At 38.0% G+C, this 22,919-nt stretch overlaps 1 protein-coding gene across 2 annotated transcripts in view; it reads right to left on the bottom strand.

The window, feature by feature from the left end:
* The window catches only part of csmd3a (CUB and Sushi multiple domains 3a), a 350,983-nt gene that overhangs the window by 280,994 nt on the left and 47,070 nt on the right, over positions 1–22,919 (bottom strand). For both annotated transcript variants that reach the window (XM_082150056.1, XM_082150057.1), the window contains exons 4-5: positions 19,823–20,017; positions 1,054–1,261 (exon numbers count right to left, since the gene is read on the bottom strand). In XM_082150056.1, coding sequence (XP_082006182.1) covers positions 1,054–1,261; positions 19,823–20,017 — 403 coding nt within the window. The remainder of the gene's footprint in view (positions 1–1,053; positions 1,262–19,822; positions 20,018–22,919) is intronic.

Raw genomic sequence — 22,919 nt, 5'->3', positions numbered from 1 at the left:
CAGCATGAACAGATTGTGTGACATGATCAATCATCATCAATGCATCATCCTCAGAAACGGTGCAAGGTCAGAGAAACCACACTCATAAACATGGTTAGTACTCAATGTGTTTTGTGTCATGAATTATCTGCATCAATAAATAAATAGATAAACAAATAATATACCCAATTTTATTGATATATTGTCTATAGTGTACACATAAAAACAAACATTAAATAAATAAATACATACCGTATTTTGTTTATATATTGGGTATATAGGATATTTATATTTTATATTAAATGAATAATAAATACATAAATAAAAAATACTGTATTTGTGTACATATATAGTGTATTTTTATAGCAACATATAAAATAAAACAACAAATAAATGAATAAACACCCTATTTTATTTATATATTGGGTATATAGGGTATTTATATTTCAAATAAATAAAATAAATAACAAATAGCCTATTTTATATATACTTTGGGTATATAGGGTATTTATATTTTATATTAAATGAATAATGAATACATAAATAAAAAATCCTGTATTTTTATACATAATAGTGTATTTTTTATTTTTATATTGGGTATTTATATTTTAAATAAATAAATAAATAAAATTACCCTATTTTATTTATATATTGGATATTTAGGGTATTCATATGTAATAAATAATTAAATAAATATCAATATACAGTGTATTTTAATATCAACATAAAATAAAAATAAATAGATAAATCTATTTTATTTATATATAGGGTATATATGGTATTTGTATTATATATATATATATATATATATATATATGAATAAATAAGTGAATAAATAATACATTTTATTGATATTATAGGGTATATTGTGCATTTTTTCCCTATCTAACATCGAATGAATGAATGAATGTTTTTTTCCAAATCATGCATTGAAGTGACTCAAGACAGATGAAACTAGCACAGATATGAAGGAAACTCCTGTCCTGCGATGATTATACAGTTTAACACTCATTACAGTAAAACAGCCGATTACAGAGACCAGCAGATCCAGAAACAGTCCAGTCTCATTCTCACCATATTGTTGGAGGATCGGATCCCTCCACTTCTAAAGAGTCGAGTTTGCTGTCCATCTGGAACTCAGTGAAGACCAGAGAGATTGTGTCTCCCGGATCCGCGAGGATCGTCCACGTACATTCGCCACTGCTCTGATAATCCTTCTGGAAATCTGGACTGGAGATGCTCCCGCTGGAGCCGCGGAAAGTCCCGCCACACGTGTCCTCCGCTGTGGACACACAAACACACAATCAAACAAACTGCCCCTTTTCACAAGATATAATATAAATCTATGGTGTCCCCAGAATGTGTCTCTGAAATTTCAGCTCAAAATACCAGATCATTTATTATAGCTTGTCAAATTTGCCCCTTTTTGGGTGTGGCACAAAAACACGCCGTTTTTGTGTGTGTGTTCCTTTAAATGCAAATGAGCTTTAGCTCCGCCTCCGTTCAGAAGAGGGCGGAGTCTTTACACAAGCTTCAGAAACCCCGGCAATAACAAAACAGGCCAATCTCACTCATCCAGAATCCCAGAATAACCAGTAGCGAGTGCAGCCTTACGGAGAGACTCAGGAAGAGTTTCTGAATGTTAGTGGAGACATTTCTGTAGTTGTTGTGGAGTTACATTGATCATCTCATCATCATCAAGTGTCCACAGTTCCTGAGGTGTTTATAAGACAGCGGTGACATGTTCTGGTCAATAGTGTTCAGTGCTCGTCTGTGCTCAACCACAGAACAGTTTCAGGCTTTGCTGGATCTTTATCATTGCGTTAGAACTGGTCTCTGTTGTCGCTTGTGGAACCAAATGTCGGCTGGTGTGTGTAAACGTGCAGATTAAGGGCCGCTAATATTATAATAAGATCCTCTTCATACGTCAGAAGGAGAGCGAATTCTGATCGGCTTATTTTATAACATGCTTGCAGAGAAAGGCTCACCAGAACACAGTTACTGGGTTTCACTTTTCATGTTTTCTGTGTTTGTAGAAGCACCGATTATAGCACTGACACACGGAGAAAGTCAGATTTTAACAAATGTGTAATAGAACATGCTGAAGATGCTCAGAAACAATATTGCATTATGTAAAGAGCTTTGACTGACGGCATGAAGGGGTCGTCCGTCTGTTAGAGCGAGTCAAAGATCAGGAATCATTGACAGTATGATTATAGCAGAAGATGAGCGTCACACAGCGAGATAAAGCTGCTCCAAAAGAAATGTTGCTGTCTTTTTGTATACTTTGGCAACACTATTATATAGTTGTCTCCCTGCAAGCCAATGCACAACGACAAGAGCCATTATTATACACCAGGTTGATCGCACTAATTGCTGGTTATGTTCTGAGGAACCGAATGATTGTTTTAATGAGTATTATATGGGTTTTGCAAGCATTTATTTTTCAAAAACAAAACTAAAATCAACACTTAATTATGCAGCCCGAGACTAGCTTGAAAACAGAGACAGTGTCTGATAATTAATCTAATTAGCTTCATGCAGGATGAGAGGAAAGCATCAAAACATTTAACAAAACACTTGCACTTAATGAAGGGTGTTTTATATTTAAAACACATATCAACAGGACATCAGCTAATGCAACATATTGCACACACAAGTGGTATGCAAAAAAATTAATAAAATGCATTTGATTTGCAGGGTAAATGGATCATTGCATTTAGTCACTCTCATGTCAATCCAACCCCATATTGCTTTGTTTTTCCCATGCAACTCAAAAATAGAAACTCTGAAGCTCTTTTACATGAAACAATCACTCATAGTGCGCTGTCAAGCTTCACATCAGCACAATACTTCAAGCCTTCTGTAGATATAACAGCCTAATGTGAAAAACAGACTTCTTTAGTCATGTATTAGTCATTGATGTTGCTCCAAACTTGTACGACTTACTTTCCTCTGTGGAACACAAAATAAGATGTTCTGAAAAATGTCAATGAAAGTCAATGGGGTCCAAATTAATGTTGTTCAGAACAACTTGTTCTGTGTTCTGCAGTGGACAAAGTCAAACCGGTTTGGATGCAAATGTTCTTCAAAGATCTCAATCACACTGAAAATGTGTGACTATTCCTTCAAAGAGTCTGAACATTAAAGCTCAAGTTATTCCCACAGGACAATATCTACATCTGACAGCGAGAGATATGATTCCTGATTAGTAAATGACGTGTATTTAAATATAATTTTAAATGCACATTATGAATCCAGGTGCATTTGCGCATTCATATACTTCAAAGCAGAGGAACATCCATTACTAACATTTCTAAAAAGGCTTCATACCTATTAATGCATCCTGGCAGTCCATGTTCCCTAAGCTGCAAATTGCCTTACATGTCGGCATTTCTGCCCTAAAAGCTATTTTAGGCGAACTCATGCTTTATCACAGGACTCTCTCGACAGCTCATGCGAGGAGAAAATAAGCGATGAGTTTCAACCATGCGAGGATCCAGATCTGCACAGCTTAAGATGCAGGTAATTTAACATATTTGCAATGCAGAGGAGAGTTGCACGGAAACACAGAAATGTGTCTAGACAGCAGAAAGCCCAGTTTTCACGACAGCTTATTTTTGGTGAAGAACCGTCCACTTTGACAGGAAGAAACCATCTGACCAATAAAGTGACTAAACTATTTGTTTTCCACATGCCATTTAGGGAAATATCATCCGAAGCGGATTAATCCACAAGAACAGACCGGAGTGAATAAAAAAACTTCATTTAAGGCGAGACACTACAGGTGAATAGGGTAAAATTTAACTATAGCAGATATCACCATGAAACTTTAACAGTTGATTACCTACATCAAGATGAAAAAAAAATAATTTCTGTAATTTAATGTTTAAATATGCAAATTAAGCATTATCTAATTAAGTATGTGCCAATTTGCATATATTTAAATCTGAGCATTGGATAAAGCAAGGTTCAAAATTATTTTTTCATTGTGTTCACATATTAGATGGGAAAGGGATTTATGGATTTCTACTTTTGTTATCCTGTAAATCAGAATATACTGTCAATAGCCTTAAAAAAATTATTTTCGCCATGTTTTTTGGAATAAAATGTTATATAAATCAGGCTAGGAATAATATATTTACAGATCCCTCTGTAAATGTCTTCATAATATAACTTGGTACAAGACTGAAAGGTTTGGTGTATATCGGTGCGACTGAAGTGGAGATTTCGGACTTGGAGAATGAGAGAAAAGTCATTTTGAGAAAACGGGCTTTAAAGATTTATCATCAGCCAATGAGATTGTGCATTCAGCCCTTTTACTTTCACAATTGGTTGCTGATATAAAGGAAATGACCATATTTGGATCCGACAGGATTGTACAGGAGAGAGAGAGCTTTCTAACGGTGTGTGTGATGACAGGGAGCAGACAGAGATCGTGGAGCAGCGGGAGGATTTACAACGCCAACTTTTGTTTAATTTATGAGAAATCTACAGACGCAAAGAGACAAAGTGTAGAAAAATAAAGACCTAAATGAGTATTTCGGACTTTTTTCCACCACAAGTCTGAAAGAAGACATGTTATTGAAGACAAATATCCCCAAACCTCAAAATTGACCGGTAAAAAAAAAAAAACGATGTTTTTGCCTGCCGTGTCTCGCCTTAAAGTGCTTTTTTGCATATTACATGTCATGCAGTGTGTAATACAGCTGTTTGGGAATATTAACAGATCTGCAATGTTTTAAAGATCAAAGTGCACGACAAATAAAGCTATTGTCTCCTAAAGAAAGAATCAATCTCGGAAAGGAGGAGTTTAGAGAGACTGAATCTTCAAACGAACCGTTTCAGACTCTGAAATTAAAGTGTTTGTTGACTTGGATGCATGTAAACCCGTTGTAAGAGACTCCAAAACCAAATAAGAACCTTTACATTAGCATAATAGGGGCACTTTAATTATTAATGATGAACATGCAATATGATCAATTATTTACATTTCTACCATGGAGCCATTCATTGGCTGGCTGTCAATTATGCCTTGATGATAAATTATGGGACGGCAATTTCCACAAACTAATACACAGAAAATATCGGAATATGCTTTAGGTGTAGATTTATGATCCAAAAGTATTTAAAACTTCAAATCAGTGCTTTTCATAGACAATGAAAAGAAAGGAATGCAGTAAATGCCGAAAATGTACTCATTAAAAATGTTTTTTGAAGTTTTTTTAAACTTCTTTCTAAAAGTACTTTTCATAGACATCATAAAAAAAAAACAATGTAATAATTTCAGCACTGTTCATGGAAAGCTTATTTGGTATTAACTGCCCAAAATACTAGGTGAATAATCTATTTTGATGCTTCTCACATGGAAAAAGTCATTATTTTAGCATCAAAAGCTTAAGTGTCAACACAACTTTAGAGATTTTAGTTTCCATCCACCTCATTTAATGTGCATTTTGGGATATCACATTAAACAAAATCACTGGATGGAAACACCAAGATGCGCATAAATTCTAAGAATGCACATAAAAACGAATGCGCTCTATTGAGGAGGACATTTTTCAATCAATAAACTACGATGGAAAAACATTTACTGAATAAATCCCTCAAACCTCATGTGACTTTCCCTCAGCGGAGGCTGTGATTGGATAATTGGAGTAACCAGTGGACCAATGGCGTCGCAGCGTCACTAATGTTGGTTTGGTGTTTCTGAAACGCCAGAGTCGAAGTGTGTGATCAGAATGATTTGGTGTAATTCCCTCCAGAACCGTCTCTCACACACGAGTGTGTTCCCGAACACCAGCATCCATCGTTTATGATGGAGGGAAAACAGCCTGAATGCAGAAACTTATATTCTTATATAAACTTATATACGCAATAACAATATTTTGCACCAATTTCCCAGGAAGTGACGAGTTTATTCTCTTGAAACACTGCTTAATTCACAAATGTTTAACGCAATATTCCAATTTTGTGCATAGGTTAAATCTGCAACTTTAAGTAACCTAGCTTTTGTTTCCAGGCGGACTCAACCAATCAGATTAGAGCTTGCCAGATCAAGAAAGTCCTTTTTCTTTTCTTGTTTTGCAGTTCGACAGAGAGCGAGTGATCTACGGCCGGCCCACAGACTCCAGAGAAGACCAGACGTCTCAGTGAATTCCAGGCGTTTGCTGAATCTAATGTAGGCTGATGATGGGAACATGAAAGCTACTGGATAATAGATCGGTACATCCCTTATCCTCACTCATTAAAGCAGAGCCCAGAAGAACAAACTTCACACTATGAGGGATTAATGTTGCTTATCAAGATTCATTTGGATTCTCATTATCTTTCATTCTGAAGGATGAACTGTCGTTTTTCTGTTCTTTCATCAGACTGGAAGTTCAACACTCCTCTATGAGTGTTAGAGAATAAACTCAAACCCTGTTGAATATGGTTACATTATCATTTATATTAGCCTTGTCTGACTTTATAGTGCCTGTAAAATGTATTTTCGCATTCAACCGCGGTGAATTGCATCATTTTACAACTGTGTGCTTTTACTTTTCATTAAAACATCACTGTGTAAAAAGAAGAAATCAGCATAATTTGTTTGCACACATTCACACATTTAAGCATGACATTGTCCAAATAGTTTTTGGGGCCACTGTATGAACACATCAACTGCCTCAGATTATGAATATGCATTAACAACACCAAAACTCAAAGGGCCCTATCTTGCACCCAGCGCAACTGACTTTGTACACGACGCATGTATCATTCCTATTTTGCACCCGACGCACAGCGGACTTTTCCCTCCACAGACGCACGTCGGTAAATTAGGGAATGAACTTGCGCTCCCGGGGGCGGTTCAGGGAAAAGAGGAGGCGTGTTCCGGCGCAAACGTTCCCTGGTGCTATTTTGCAGTTTCAGAAAACAATTCCTCCACTGACCAGGAGAAACCTAGTCTAAAGTCAGCGGCGTGTTCAGAGGCTATTTTAAGGGCGCATGCTTGGTCATAATGTAGCGTGAGCACAACACACACACACTTTGCTTCTCTCATCTACACACAGAAGCAGCAGTTCACATTTTTTCAAACCATACATTATTACGGGGAAAAATATTAACACACGATGGAAATCATTGTGGTGTCCATGAAGATGTGAAAAAATAGGCATAAATCTAGCTTACACATTTACCCAAATTATCATACGCCTGTTTAACCAAAGCTAATTTGTGTGTGTTTCTCCATCCCCAATGTCACTTCTCTGTGTTTTACGGCCCTGACGAGAACGTCGGTCTCCTCGGCTGTGAACCGCTCCTGGCAAATCCGCCGTTATAATAGCAAACCGCCATGGAACAAGCGCGCCTGCTCTTAAAGGGAATGTGAGATGAACCTCTGATTGATTTATTTCACGTTACGCCCAAACCACACCTATGAGTAATGAAGCTACTTCAGACCAACACATTTTAGATTTGCGTCGGAGAGTCATTTATCCCGCCGGTATAATAGCAACAGCCGAGATCCGCACACAAAGTTACTTGCGTTTCGCGCTTGATACTTGCGTTTCAGATCGTTAAAATAGGGCCCAATGTCTGCATATTAGCATTTCAGGCCTGTATAGCATTTCTAGGCTAATATCTAGAACAGCGGTTTTCAATAGGTGAGGCGCGCCTCCCCTGGGGGGCGCCAAAGAGCAACAGGGGAGGCGCGACAGGCAGAGAAAAAATAACTGTATGCAGCTCTATTGATATCGGTAATTGTGTGTGCGAGTATTAGCTTTAAAATGCGTCGTTTCCTTGTCCCAAGTCAACAGAAGTCAGCATTAAGGGAGGATACGGAGCCTGGGAAGTCACCTGTGTGAGTAAAAAAACGATCCATGGCGACGGTTTTGCAATCCGTCCGCTCAGTTTATAAACAGTACTCACGAATTCTCAAACTGTTCCCTCGGTTTAACAAATCGTGCCCACGAGTTTCTAATCCGCGCTCTCAGAATTGTTAACCGAAAATTAATTTTCGCAATCCGTTCCCACGTAGTATTGCGTGACGAGTTTATAATGCGGTGAATTCCCGCTCCCATTTACTTCACAATCTCATTATAGAGAGACGCGCGTCACGATCTGTTCTGTGCTCTGCCGCGTCTCGCGCTCGCCATGCAGCCAGCTTCAGTATCAGTGCACCTTATGAACCATGCACTGTAATTCCATGCTATTAAATATGTTACAATTTAAACGCAAATGCACATTGTTCTATAAGGGTGGCATCATCCCTTACATTTTACACGGCTACATTTACTCACATTGTAATGCTGATAATATAATTTGTAAGGAAAATTGTGCATTAAATAGGGAAGTTATATCCGGGAAACTTTTACAAAAGAAACAAACAAACACACACACACACACACACACGCAAATGCATGTCTCTTTGTAGTCTCGGCGAAGCTGTATTATCAGCTGCATCCACACACAAAAAAACAAAAACAGTTGAACATAAATGTTTTTGCGCAAGTGCACTTGCCAAATGAAGACGGAATGTATGAAATGGATAAAAAAAAAAAAACGAGCTGTAGTTTATTAACGAGCTGTAGTCACGCACTGACAGAAATGCAGTTCCAGTTAAATTAGTGTTAGCTCACTATCTTAGCCTTTTTCAGTGCATTAGGTGAGGTAATCTGATAATATTAGTGATTCTCATTTATCAAAACACTAAAACTGGTACCGTTTTGGAGAGAAATTGGGTATTTTTTAATCTCTCTATTTAACCCATCTCATGGTGTGTGATGCTGAACTATCATATGAGTTTCTAAAGGTTTTTGAATTCTTTGCTCAGTTATGAATATTGATATTTTATGTGCAACAATAGCATGTTCAGGCTCAGTGGCCTTTCGCCTAATTTTAAATGCTTTTTTTTTTTTTAAATACTGTAATATGATTTTAATGGTGATGAGTGTACTGATTTTAAGCATTTTAAAAAGATGGATGATAGATATTCTTCAATCTTTCTGACAAAGAACAAAATATAATGTGAATTACAGTATGTGCAATTTTTTTAAATTTATAAATTGTAGTGCACATTGTTTATTATAACGGGGTAGAATCCGCAGCTCAGTACTCACTACTCACTACTCATGAGTACTTTTAAATAAGCTACTTTTTTACTCTTACTCAAGTCGTTTTTTGGACAGGTACTTTTTACTCTACTCACACTAAATTTTTTGGAATGTAATGGTACTTTTACTTGAGTATGTTTTTCAGTACTCTTTCAACCACTGCTGATTTTGTTCGAAATGATGTGCATCTCCTTCAAATGTGCGCTTAAAGCCCAGACACACCGTGCCGATTTCAGCCGTCAGGTGTCGTCGGTGGTAGCTTTGGCGCCGATTGCACATGTTAAGCATGTTTTGTTGACTTGTGGTTAGGCCTACTGATGTTCAGGGATTTTAAAAGTAGCCTCAATTAGGCCTGCATGAAGTTGGAAATTATTTGCTGTTGCAAAGAATCGTTTATGAATGCACTTTTAAGAAAGTTGTGGAAATAAAATAATATTTACATTTGATCAGTTGTTATTGAAACTCATCATTACCTGGAACACACAAAAGATGGCATTTACTGCAGAGGCGTGTGTGGGTTAGGGCAGGCGGATGGGATTTTGGGGAAGGGGGGGCTTGGCTGTCCTTACCTACTCTAAGGGGAGGCTCACATTCACCCAATTTGAAAACCCCTGATCTAGAATATTAAAAGAGAAACAGCTTCAAATCAACATGCAAACAAAATAAAACACATTTACTTCCTTAAAGTACATCTCTGGTCTTGTGCAAGATTTAATGCAGAACATTACATATAGTGCATTATATGCAAATGTAGGTTGTAAACACTGCTTCATGTAAACTTTCAACATAAGCATCTCCCTATAGAGGGTTTGCATTAACGTCACTTTCCCGCGGGAACACACTCCCTCAGCCGGACTGAGTGGCAGAAGAGCTGAGAGTGACTGGATTTAATAGGAGAAACTGTGAAAACACGCGTAAAACTAATGATTATCAGTTTAAACTAAAGGTTGGACTGGATATAGTGTTCCTTACAACTTACCAAAGATCCAGTGATCATGGATATCGACATGCAGCAGGAATCGTGTTTCCTGACATTTATATGAGCCTGATTTCGACGACGGGGAAATACATAAAGCAAATTTGCCTGTGAATGCTTTACATAAATCCAATATAGGCCTAAATCTGGGTGATCATTTATATCAGTGTTATATATATCATCATATCATCCAGCCCTAAAACTTGAACAGTTTTTGTCAGTGTTTTATTAAAAACACCCAATTATGCAGAATATACGATGGTAAATATTTAATTAATGAGTTGCCAATACAATATATAATACAATATATAGGGTGTGATTTTTCCCCATAATTCAGCATATTGACACACAATGAAAACTACAAATCCAGCTTTCTCTGCCTGGATCCAGTTGTTTCTGTGAATTGCAGATCCATTTGCTTCGTCGGTCTGTAAATATATACCTCAGATTTCTTGTCAAATCTAGTTATACAGTCGATCTCAAAGCTCTTTCCCGTTTTAGATGCGTTTTGTGTGTTTTTTATGCTGGAAACCAATGCTGCCACTCAGTTGGATGAATTTAAATAAAGCGTGTCATTTTCTTGCCAACTTCCATTACACACATCCTCCTCCTCCTCCACCTCCTCCTCCTCCACCTCCTCCTCCTCCACCTCCAGTGTCAGGTAATCATTATTATTATTAGTATATTCAGAGTTCAGCACACAGGTTTACATGTGATAACTGTGTGTTCTGATGCATCACAGGTGTTCATTCGCCAGCTGAATCACACACACCTGTGACACACTTATAGAGCACATCAAGAAATCAATACTCGCAATATATGAGATTCTTTGCCACAGACTTTATCTTCCCCAAGAAAGAAAGAAACCTTGTAACTGGAGGAAGCGAAATAACTTTGGTGGAAATAGAGCATGGGAAAAAATTTTAGTTTGAGAAAAAAATAAACTGGCGTTGCTCAATTGAGTTTTAATTGTGAATGTTGACAATACAATTTATTTTGCTCACATAGTGTCTACTGTTCAAAACATGAGAAAATACTGTTCATTTAGTCAGTTAATGAAGCGGCAGGCTTGTGCAATGAGTTGTGTTTCCCATCATTCTCTGTGGCTTCGCCGATATATCAAATGATCTTGATTTTCTTGCATTAGCACAACAAAGTTTTCTGTTAAAGTACAAAATAGAGAAACAACAGTGAAATTGCACAATAGATCCAAATTATGGCCTTTAGCAATGTCTGTATTAATGAAACTTATTGCATTTCCATTCCTCCAATTTTTCTAAACTAAGAAAAGGAACAGAAAAGCAAGTGCTTGCATCTCTTATCAGTGGCAAACAATGGGGAACTCAAGCTAAACAGTGAAACTACTTACTGAAAATAAAGGACAAAGCTAAAAAAAAATCTAATTTAGACAATATTTATAAATGGTATTATTCAAGAGATAGGATTACGAATGCAACACCAAATGTGTTGCTGCATATACTTAGACTCAATGTGTCTCTCCCAATACTGAGATATTTTTACTGTAAGTTTCAATCATTGGCTCTTTGTGATCTCGCACATTTAATAGACTAAAGCACTTTGATTGAAACCCTATAATGTCTAAAACGTCATGTTCGGAGCCTCTCGGATTCGAGCAGATCGCAATATTTCAACTTGATAGTGCTCTGATATTTTACACCATGGTACAGCAATAGAATTGGTCCACTTTGATTCATAATTGAATTTAAATTGAACCGGCCACAACTCACAGGAATTGATTTAATTTCACACACACACACACACACACACACACACACACACACACACACACACACACACACACACACACACACACACACACACACACACACACACACACACACACACACACATATATGTATATACAGTATATACACATATACATATACATATAAATAAATCATACATACAGTAAATATATATATACACTATATGCTATAAATTAGTACTGTTAAATCGCAGTCAACCACATATGTGTATATACTATATATATATTATGTTATATGTGATTAATCATGATTGATCTATTTGACAGCACTAATATACATATATGTGTGTGTGCATACACACACACACACACACACACACACACACACACACACACACACACGCACATACACATGCACACACAAACTTTTATGTTAGATGTGATTAATTGTGATTGATCTATTTGACAGCACTAATATACATATATGTGTGTGTGTGTGCATACACACACAGAGACACACACACACGCACACACTCACACACACACACACACACACACACACGCACACACGCACACACGCACACGCACACACGCACACACGCACACACAACGACACACACACACACACACACACACACACACACACACACACACACACACACACACACACACAGACACAGACACAGACACACACACACACACACACACACACATGCACACACGCACACGCACACACGCACACACAACGACACACACACACACACACACACACACACACACACACACACACACACACACAGACACAGACACAGACACACACACACACACACACACACACACACACACACACACACACACACACAGACACAGACACAGACACACACACACACACACACACACACACACACACACACACACACAGACACACACACACACACACACACTTGACGTTATATGAGTTTTGCTTCAGCATGAGCGTTGCTGCTACTGGCAGACATGGGTCCTGAATTCAGAAGCCTTTGAAATGATAATGTGTTTTACACTATACATTACATTTTTATGCTGAATTTCAGCATTCATGGCTGGGATATTGCTCTGAGACAAACAGCTACTCTGTGAAAATGGGTTTGATGTACTCGGGTTTGGAACTGGCTGCTAAACGAGCAAGGAGGCAAGCAGAGATAAGATAAGCTCGCTTCGCCATGCACTAAACTGTCACAGCGAGGAAAACATCTCGACATGTTCGGCAGGGCTTTAAGCTGTCAGAAAGACCAAGACATTCAGAAATTCTCCTCAGAGCGTTGATATGGACAGAGTTACCGGAAACATGTGTCCGACAACCAGTCAAACCACTGAAACTGCTCGCACAGCAAGAACTCGGACGCTTCTGAGAGTGTGTGTCCTCAATCTGGCTCGTTCCATCTGGATTGGGAGATTTCTGCCACTCAAGTGTTTCTGGAGACTCTTGGATGAGCTCCGACATCAAGAGAATGGGCAGTTTCTCTGAGGAAAAGGGATCAAAAGACCATCTGCCCGTTCTGAGGTCCCAATCCTCTCTCAGAGAGACCGAAAACTGAGAGGAAGATGGAGAAGCGTTGCAGAAATGTTTTCCCATGGCTATTCTACTACACAATTGTGTTTTTTATATAGACATTTCTACTGAAATTCTCTCATGAAGTTCTCTTAACATTCTTATAAAGTCTCGAAAAGTTATTCCAGTGCCAAGAACATTGGTTTAAAGTTATCTGGTCTTCAAAAACGTTCATCCTCAGCCTATTCTACTACAGAATTGGTTTTATATACAGTCAAACCAACATTAGTATTCACACACCTTCAACATCTCTCACATTATCACAGTTTATTCGCTATAGTTTAGAAAATGGTGATAAAATATGAGCAGAACTCAGTTGATATTTGACTGGTTTTGTCCGTCCTTCTGTTAGACTGTCTCACACATGAATTATGTTGAATATCTGTCAGCTGTTAAATTTAACTACACAATTAGATAATACCGGTTTAGCTCAACCAATCACCAAGCATTAGCAATTAAAGACAAAACACTTCAGCAAAACATGATCAGATCAAAGTGTCCGAATCATTTTTGGGCCCAAATTTTTATTAATTTTACTGGTAGTCACTGTATGAATAATAGTTGGGTATAATATGTCACAGTTTACTTTATTTTGCTCTCCTCACTTACACTAATGAACTATAGTGTCCTGCACACTCTAGTGAAAAATATCAGAAATGATATCTGGTGTCTGAATAATTTTTGGTTTGACTGTATTTCTATTGAAATTCTCTCATGAAGTTCTCTGAACATTCTGACAAGGTCTCTCAAAGTTATTCCAGGAACATTGGTTTAAAGTTATCTTGTCTTCAACAACGTTCATTAAACATTAGCACAAAAACGTTATTTATACATAATTCAGAAAACATTCCAATGCAAGATGATAAAATGGATCATGGACCTACTTTTTTTTCCCATGTTCATCTCTCTTTAGTGTGTAATGCTGATGTTTGAGCATTAAAAAGCTCTGCAAAGTCTCTCTATATCAGAGTCAGTGTTTCTGAACTCCTGAAACGCCTCCATTGTAGTCTTGAGTTTCTTCCGGGAACGAACACGTCACAATATTCCTCATTATAATCATTAATGTGCAGAATAAAGGGGCGGGGCCTGGTTGAGTTAGTTAGTAGTGTGTTAAACTGGTGGTTATGGTAAGGGGCGGGGCATTTCCCAAACACACTCGAAGCGCTCGACCAATCACAACACACTGCTCCAGCCGACCAATCAGAGCACAGTGTGCTTTTCAGAGGGAGGGGCTTCATAGAGACAGGAACTAAATGATGTAACTCGCTGGTTCACTACTGTAGTACGATCATCGTTGAAGAAATCAACTATAGTCACGACTGTTTCCCGAAACTGTATTGTTCAACCGCGTTGGTTAATGACGTCACGCAGGTTATGGAGTAATAACTACTGTTAATGAATCTGTTTGAGATCTAATTAACACTAGATGTTTTGCTATAAACTACAGACATGCATCTGAGGACTATTTCTCATTTTTCTCAGTTATTTTGCTTTATTTCCAGATTCAATCATAGACTCGATCTTACACACTAGAGCTCGTTCACACATGCACACTCTTCAAAAACGGCACTTTAAATCTCTTGACAAACTAAAAGACGTAAATGACATTTGTATGTATTATAAATAAAATATATACATTGCACTGAATGTCAGCTTGCTTATTTTGCTCAAGATCAGGATTTATTGAGTCCACATGTCATGCAAACTAGAAACTCTTCTTCTAACCACAGGTCGAGATCTGTTGATGTTTTTGGGAAACACCGACTCGTTGAACTGCTGATAACGACGGACCATAGTTGCTAACAATAGTTTCGGGAAACACATCCAAGAGCGTTACTGACAGATTGGGAAGAGAGGAGCCGAAACAATGGAGAATATGAGGAAAATAATCAACATTAATGCATGCAAACCGTTTCTAGTAGAGCCTGAAACAAAATCAAGACTTTGTATAGATCCTCTTTAATGTTTTAAAAACTGGACATTTATTTTCTGAAATGCACACGGCCAACAGGTCTGATATTCTTGGAACGTTTTAGCTGTGTTTCTCACAGGTCTCTCAGCTGGCATAAACACAAAGCAGTCGTCCACAGCGTAAGAGCCGACTCTCATTCGAGCGCCATTTCTCCCTGTGCTTTGCATTTAAGAGCAATATAGTTGGCTTTAACGACATCCAGAAGGGGCAAGCCTCCAGGCTCAGATATCCTCATCAAAGGGGATCAATTTCCCTCGCCTGAAGATGAAAAAGAATGTGCTAAAAAGCCTTGGGTCAGAAGACGTATAAAACAGATTCGTCCCTGGTTTGAGTGATTTGGCTGTAGCACAAGGCCACGAGTCTTTCGTTTCACTGAACGAGACGGAAAGACAGAACTGGCACTAGTTGTTCTCTCTGGGGAATCATCCGGAATCACAAAAACGTCCAACCAATTTTCATGTGTTATATTTGATATAACATTAATTAAAAGACATTTGTTTCGAGTGTGGGATGAAGCAGTGTGACTGTGCAACTATCCCGGCTGGAAATAGCACATTAAAACAGGTTTTGGGGAAACTCAGGAACGGAGACTTTATGGCCAACGGAACACTAGCTTTGCCAAATAGACCAGATAAACTAACTAACATCAGCAAAACAGCACAGATATTATATTCAAATATTCCCATAACGGGACTGAGACTAAAAAATACAGCTTGGAAAATACAATCGACCACATTAACCAGGTTGTTTTGCTTCTGCTATGATGGATGGATGGACTGATTGATGGATGGATGGATGGATGGATGGATGGATGGATGGATGGATGGATGGATGGATGGATGGATGGATGGATGGATGGATGGATGGATGGATGGACTGATTGATGGATGGATGGATGGATGGATGGATGGATGGATGGATGGATGGATGGAAGGATGGATGGATGGATGGATGGATGGATGGATGGATGGACTGATTGATGGATGGATGGATGGATGGATGGATGGATGGATGGACGGATGGACGGACGGACGGACGGACGGACGGACGGACGGACGGACGGACGGACGGACAGACAGATAGATAGATAGATAGATAGATAGATAGATATATAGAAAGATAAATAGACAGACAGACAGACAGATAGATAGGTGGATAGATGAATGGATGGATGGATGGATGGATGGATGGATGGATAGATAGACTGTTATCTATTAGCAACTTCTGAGTTTCCTCGAATAAACGAGTTGAACCAGTTTGACTTCAAGCCAATTAAACAGAATTTCATAACCTAAATGATGAGTCACAAAACCTGTCTCTGTCTTCATTCATCCCGCTAGAAGCCACTGAAGCAAAACTAATAAGAAGATGAGAGGCTATAATACATCAAACATGTTTGCTGGTTTAAATGCTTCTTAATGAGGCCTTTTCTACACAAAAAGTAAGTTTTGAGCCATGTTCATCTTTCATCAAGCGCAAACGATATACTAGCGCTCATTTTTCACATATCCAAGGGATACAGCATATTCTTCTTCATGCAAATCTAAAATGTAAAACGCTACCCACAATACCTGAGTGCACATCAAAGATTCTCACGCCGATAATTAAAGCAACACCTACATTATTAACTGTATTCCGAAGGCTTTTCCCACTGGGCCGACATGCGTTTGATTGTGCCGTGTGAAAGAAGACTAATGCAGAAGAACTGCAGGAATCTACAGCAGAACGCTTCACAAATCAGCATATCTAACGCAGTCCCAGACAAATGAGAAGCAGAGAGAATTTTAAGAACAATACAAGTTAAAAAACAACGTTCATTTAAAATTCAACATAACAGAATAATATAAAAGCTGCATATATCAAAGCCAAAGCCAGAGTATTCTGGGCTTACAGCAAAACAACACAGCTTTATAAAAGAGTCTGTGGCCCCGAAAAGTGTTTGCACATTTAAAGCAGACTTACTTAATGTCTGAAAGTCATTGCATTGGATAGTAAAATATCACAGCAAGTGGCATTTAAACGAGAGACAGCACAAGCAAAACTCTTCAAAAGAAGCATTTCAGGTTTAAATGACAAAGAAATGTAGTTCATATACAGTATCTGGCTCTTTGTGCTCGTCAAACTGAACATGTTCACAGTGAATGTGAAGAGCTCTGGTTCCTCTGTGTGAAACTGATGACGGATGACTTCACATTAAACACAGAAAACACTAAATATCCAAAACTCAACATATATTTGTGATGATTTTGGCTAATAAAGAGATGTGTCTGATTTAAAACCTGGGAAGTTTGATTCATTTTTGTGAATCAGTTTAAGCTGCGTTTCTATTAATTGTTTCAAAACTCTGATTGAGTGATTTTATTTTTTTTGCACATATATTATATTATATTATATTATATTATATTATATTATATTATATTATATTATATTATATTATATTATATTACATTAATAGGGCTGTCAAATCGATAATTTGCATCTAACAACTTTTCAAGTTTGTGTTTATATAATGTGTGTGTGTGTGTGTGTGTGTGTGTGTGTGTGTGTGTGTGTGTGTGTGTGTGTGTGTGTGTGTGTGTGTGTGTGTGTGTGTGTGTGTGTGTGTGTGTGTGTGTGTGTGTGTATGTGTATGCATATGTATATGTGTATTTATATTAGTGGTGGGCCGTTATCGGCGTTAACGTGCTGCGTTAACGCGAGACTCTTATCGCGCGATAAAAAAAATATCGCCGTTAATCTATTCTCCAAGTTGGGTTGGGAGATGGCTCTATACTACACAAGCTATGATGACGCAATCTACCCGCGGCCGCGAGGTAAACCCGGCTGCAACGCATATTCGTCGTCATCTTAAGTAAACACGGCTGAAAGTGAAAGCTGGTGAAAAAGATCGGTGCAACATCCATTATTTGGACTTGGTTCGGGTTTAAGCCGTCAGACGAGCAGCAGCAAACTATATACAGAGTGTGTGGGGAAACTGTTCGGTAAGTTAACACACGACTAATCCGTTCTACCACCTCAAATTCAAAACGAAACATGATATCACTGAATACCAGCGCGCGCGTATTATTCCCATTCCAATATATCTTAGTGGTGTAGCACATAATCTCGATTTTAAGAATCGTTGTTGTGTTTCTTTTTAACTGAAAATACATCAGTTAGACAATATTCTAATTTTAAATTTGGGGTTTCATAAGCTCCAAGCCATAATAAACATTAGACCTACTTAAGTCTCTGCAGCTAGTGTACTTAAATTTTATTTATCTGCAAAATTATGTTGTATACTTACAGTTTTGCACAATATATGTTCTCAAAACTACATACACCCTTTAAAAAAAAATACATTTAGCAGTTGTTTAGCATGGGTCTGTGTAATCTGTTCTGAAATGGTTTTATTATAATATACTGTATATCGTTATCGCAAGAGGCTGCAATGTATATCACAATATAGATTTTAGGCCATATCGCCCATCCCTAATTGATAGCCTATAGTAGTTGATAATAACATAGGCCTACCTAATGTTGCCTATGGACGGTAACAGTACAGTAGTAACCTTTTACAGTCTATGAGTAGAACAGCTTTCTCAAGCAGTTTGTGATGCATTTTGGAAACAGGAGATGAGCCCCTGGTCTAATGCGCCACCTGGCTTGAGAAACCCGTTCTCAAAGACTTACTTTTATAGTCATTATTTGGGTAGCACACATATTCTGAATGCCTTCGGCAGAATTCAAATGAGCCATTTTAATCTAGATTAATCTAGATTAATTTCTAAATTAATCTAGATTAATCTAGATTAAAAAAATTAATCTATGCCCACCTCTAATTTATATATAACACACACACACACACACATATGTATGTATCTCTCTCTCTCTCTCTCTCTCTCTCTCTACATATATATATATATATATATATATATATATATATATATATAAACAAACCTTTCTGTTAGATGTGATTAATCAATTTGACAGCACTAATTGATCATTAATTTTCTTTTTTTTTCTTTTTTTTTATCTGGTATTATAAGGTATTATTATATTCATCCACAAAAAAAAAAAAAGATTAATTCAAAATGATTTAATAAAAAATCTTCCTTGTATTCATATTATAGACAAAAACATAATTTACTGCATTTGGCATCTACTTGGGAAAATGTGTTTATTTTTAAATGACTGGTCCTGATTAAAAAAATAATAATAATAATAATTCAGAGCATATACATAATTATCAAGATATATTTAAATATTGATTTAGTTGTAATCGCTCAGCCCTTTAAAGTGAAAATGTCATTACATCTTAGTTCTGAGAAGAGCTTGATCATCATTTGTTTCCAGAAACCTTTGATATTTAATCATCTAATGCAATGACATTCAGACGTTGTAAGCGAGAGCAAACGCATTAAAGCCCTGCGACGCTCCTTCTAATCAGAGCCGCTCAGGGAATCAAGCGTCCAGAGAACAAGGAGCAGTGTGGGAGCACTCTTACCTCTGCAGATGGGAATGGGAAAATCCCACACGGCTACATTAGATGTGCTGGTGACACAGGTGAGCTGAGCGTGGCCGTCGAGTGTGTATCCGGACACACAGTGGTAGCGGATTCGGTCTCCCACATTAAAGCTGGATCCATTCAGGATTCCTTTGGCAGGAACTCCTGGATTCCCACAAGAACTGCTTTGTAGTTCTGAGGAGAGACAGAGAGGAAGATGCAGAACTCAGATGTGGTCAGAGGTGGACAGTCCTGAAGTACTTGAGTGCACTGTTTGAGTATCTGTACTTTACTTGAGTATGTTTCTGGAAACGTTTCACTACATTTGAAAGACAAATATCATACTATTTACTCCACTACATTTCTGTCAGGGTCCTTGAGTAGAGAGTAACATCAGTCAGGGGATGATTTTTAAAAAAAAATTCATCTCTTTAACGTGATTTGAGATCACTAGATTTTAAAGCAGTTTTGCTGTCGGCCGGTGATAGCTATGGTTGTGTTTCTGGGTTTTAAACCAGGTTGGATTTTTATGGAGCTTATAATATGACAATATGATTTGAATTTGAATTGTGTAAATTTGAATTATTGAATTAAATTTGAATTATTACACTCTTCCCTGTGGATGACCTGTGACCTACTTTCTGTAAGATCTGAATTTTCTGTGGTTTGAATTTTAGAAAACTTCATCTTGAAAACTTGAATCTGTATTTTTTAAAACTGAATATTTGCAGTCCAATAATTCAGAACAAAAAAATTGCTGTTTGAAAATACATGTCTATAAAATTCAGCCATAAAAACATTTCAATTCGTTAAATTTCAAATGTTCAATATTCGTTTAAAGAAATCAAATTCAGAACTATTTAAAATACCACATAAAATTCAAATTTGTTAGATTACACTAAATAATTCAAATTTACACAATTCAAATTCAAATCATATTGTCATATTATAAGCTCCATAGATTTTTACAATTTGCAAAATTCAATGCATGAATGTACACATATACTGTAGATATGTACTTCTTTTGTTGGAGTGGTAGGAGTTTTAAATTATAAAATAAATAAAGATGATTATGGCGTTTTTTGTCACTTCAGTTGTTTAAAGCTGCACTCGGCAAGATTTTTTTGATCATATTCACTGAAACTGACACTATGCTCCGACAGAACAACATAAATCAGCATCGCTTCTGCCTCCACCTGGAGCCTGGTATTTGTTTTGCAAAAATCCACCGCTCCCGGTTCTTCTGGTCCAATCAGTGCAGGGCTGTGTGAGATCTGACTGCCAATCACAGTTCATGCACACGCCACAGATCCCCCCCCCCCCCCGCTCCTCGCGCACGTTACAACATCACATGCACACACACCTGAAGTTCACAGGTGTGTTGGATTGTACGAAGCGTGATGGCGGAGAAAAAATCTACTAACAAGCTTCCAATTCCTCGGTTAACAACCAGAGCTAGGACGTCCAAAACAACCAAGGAAAAGAAAATGAGATTTTGAAGAGACAAAAGATCTGGTGCACACACACTGACGAGCACAAACTCAATGGGGGGGGGGTGATCGGTGGGAGTGGGGGAGGGGCATGACTCATGAGAGTTGTAAACATTCACAATTTTGGCTAAGTCCCCTCACTCTGCCAGACTTGCCGACTGCAGCTTTAATTTCTATAGGTTTTATAATATTCTAAAAGCTCTTAATTCCACAGATAAGACACATTGGCAGGTGTATTCACTAGGTTGCTTCATAAGGTATACTCTCACAAAAAAAGGTACAAAAGCTGTCACTGGGACAGTACCCTTCAAAAGGGTTCTAATATGTACCATTTAGATACTAACATGTACACTTTTGGTACCAATATGTACCTTTTGGCGCTTTTCCACTACACAGTACCAGCTCGCCTCGGCTAGCCTCGACTCGGCTCGACTCAGCTCGGCTCGACTCGGCTCGCTTTTCGCTCCGTTTTCCATTGCAGATAGTACCTCCACAATAGTACCTGGTCGTCATAGCGACGCCGCAGGAAACTGCCGTGACTTAATCTTTTACGAGAGACGCGCGAGACACACCCGCTACCCACACACACAGGACAATGGAGGAAATCGAGTGTATGCTGTTTTTGGATGTTTTTGTTTTTGTTTTTGCTGTTTTTTATTCAGGATACTCCGTCTGGCGCGTGCAATGATGACGCAGTGAATAGTGACGATTCTCTCTGACCAATCAGCAGTCTGCTGTGTTTCCACGTCACATTTTAGTATCGGCTCAGCTCGCCTCAGCTCGCGTTAGAACCTCGATGGAGGTGGTACGAAAAAAAGTACCTGGAAGCAGGTACAGGTACAACTTTTACACAGTGGAAAACCAAACAGAGCCGAGTCGAGTCGAGTCGAGTCGAGCCGAGGCGAGCTGGTACTGTGTAGTGGAAAAGCGCCATTTGAGGGACTAAAATGCACTCTTTAGGTACAAAGGTGTACCTTTTGAAAAGGTACCGCCACAGTGACAGCTTTTGTACCTTTTTTTCTGAGAGTGTTACTGTAAGTATTACGTACAACAATGCAACAATAATAAAACAATGCATTGACATTTGATACTTAAGTACTTTTAAAAACGAGTACTTCTGTACTTTTACTTGTAACGGAGTAATATTTGACCAGTATCTGTACTTTCACTCAAGTAAGGAAGTTGTGTACTTCTAGTTGATAAGCAAAGTTTTATTCTTATCGCATTACTGGTTACCCTGTCAATTAGACAGTTGCAAGCCTGTATTCATCAAAAAAAAATCATGAAAATTAATCAAAATGAATCTGTGCAAGACACAAAAACGCCACAAAATCCATCAAGATATTTATGCAGATATGAATGCATTCGACTGTCCTTATTTATCTCTCAGCCATCTGACTAATATTCCTGCTTTGACACATTTCTAATCCCCCGGGACACATGTCTGGATATATGCTATGTTAAGCTCGCTTATCTTTGATTTAAACCAGCACACATCCGCTCGGAGCACCTGCCACCTTCAGGAAGAGGCATTCCCGTTCCAGACTGATATTGCTGACGATCAGCTGATCAAAATGAATCAGTTATGACTATAGAGACTATAAATA

This window comes from Leuciscus leuciscus (genome assembly GCF_965113295.1).
Source record: "Leuciscus leuciscus genome assembly, chromosome: 20".
In the NCBI taxonomy this organism is placed as follows: Eukaryota; Metazoa; Chordata; class Actinopteri; order Cypriniformes; family Leuciscidae; genus Leuciscus; species Leuciscus leuciscus.
This window is presented reverse-complemented; position numbering and strand designations above follow the sequence as displayed.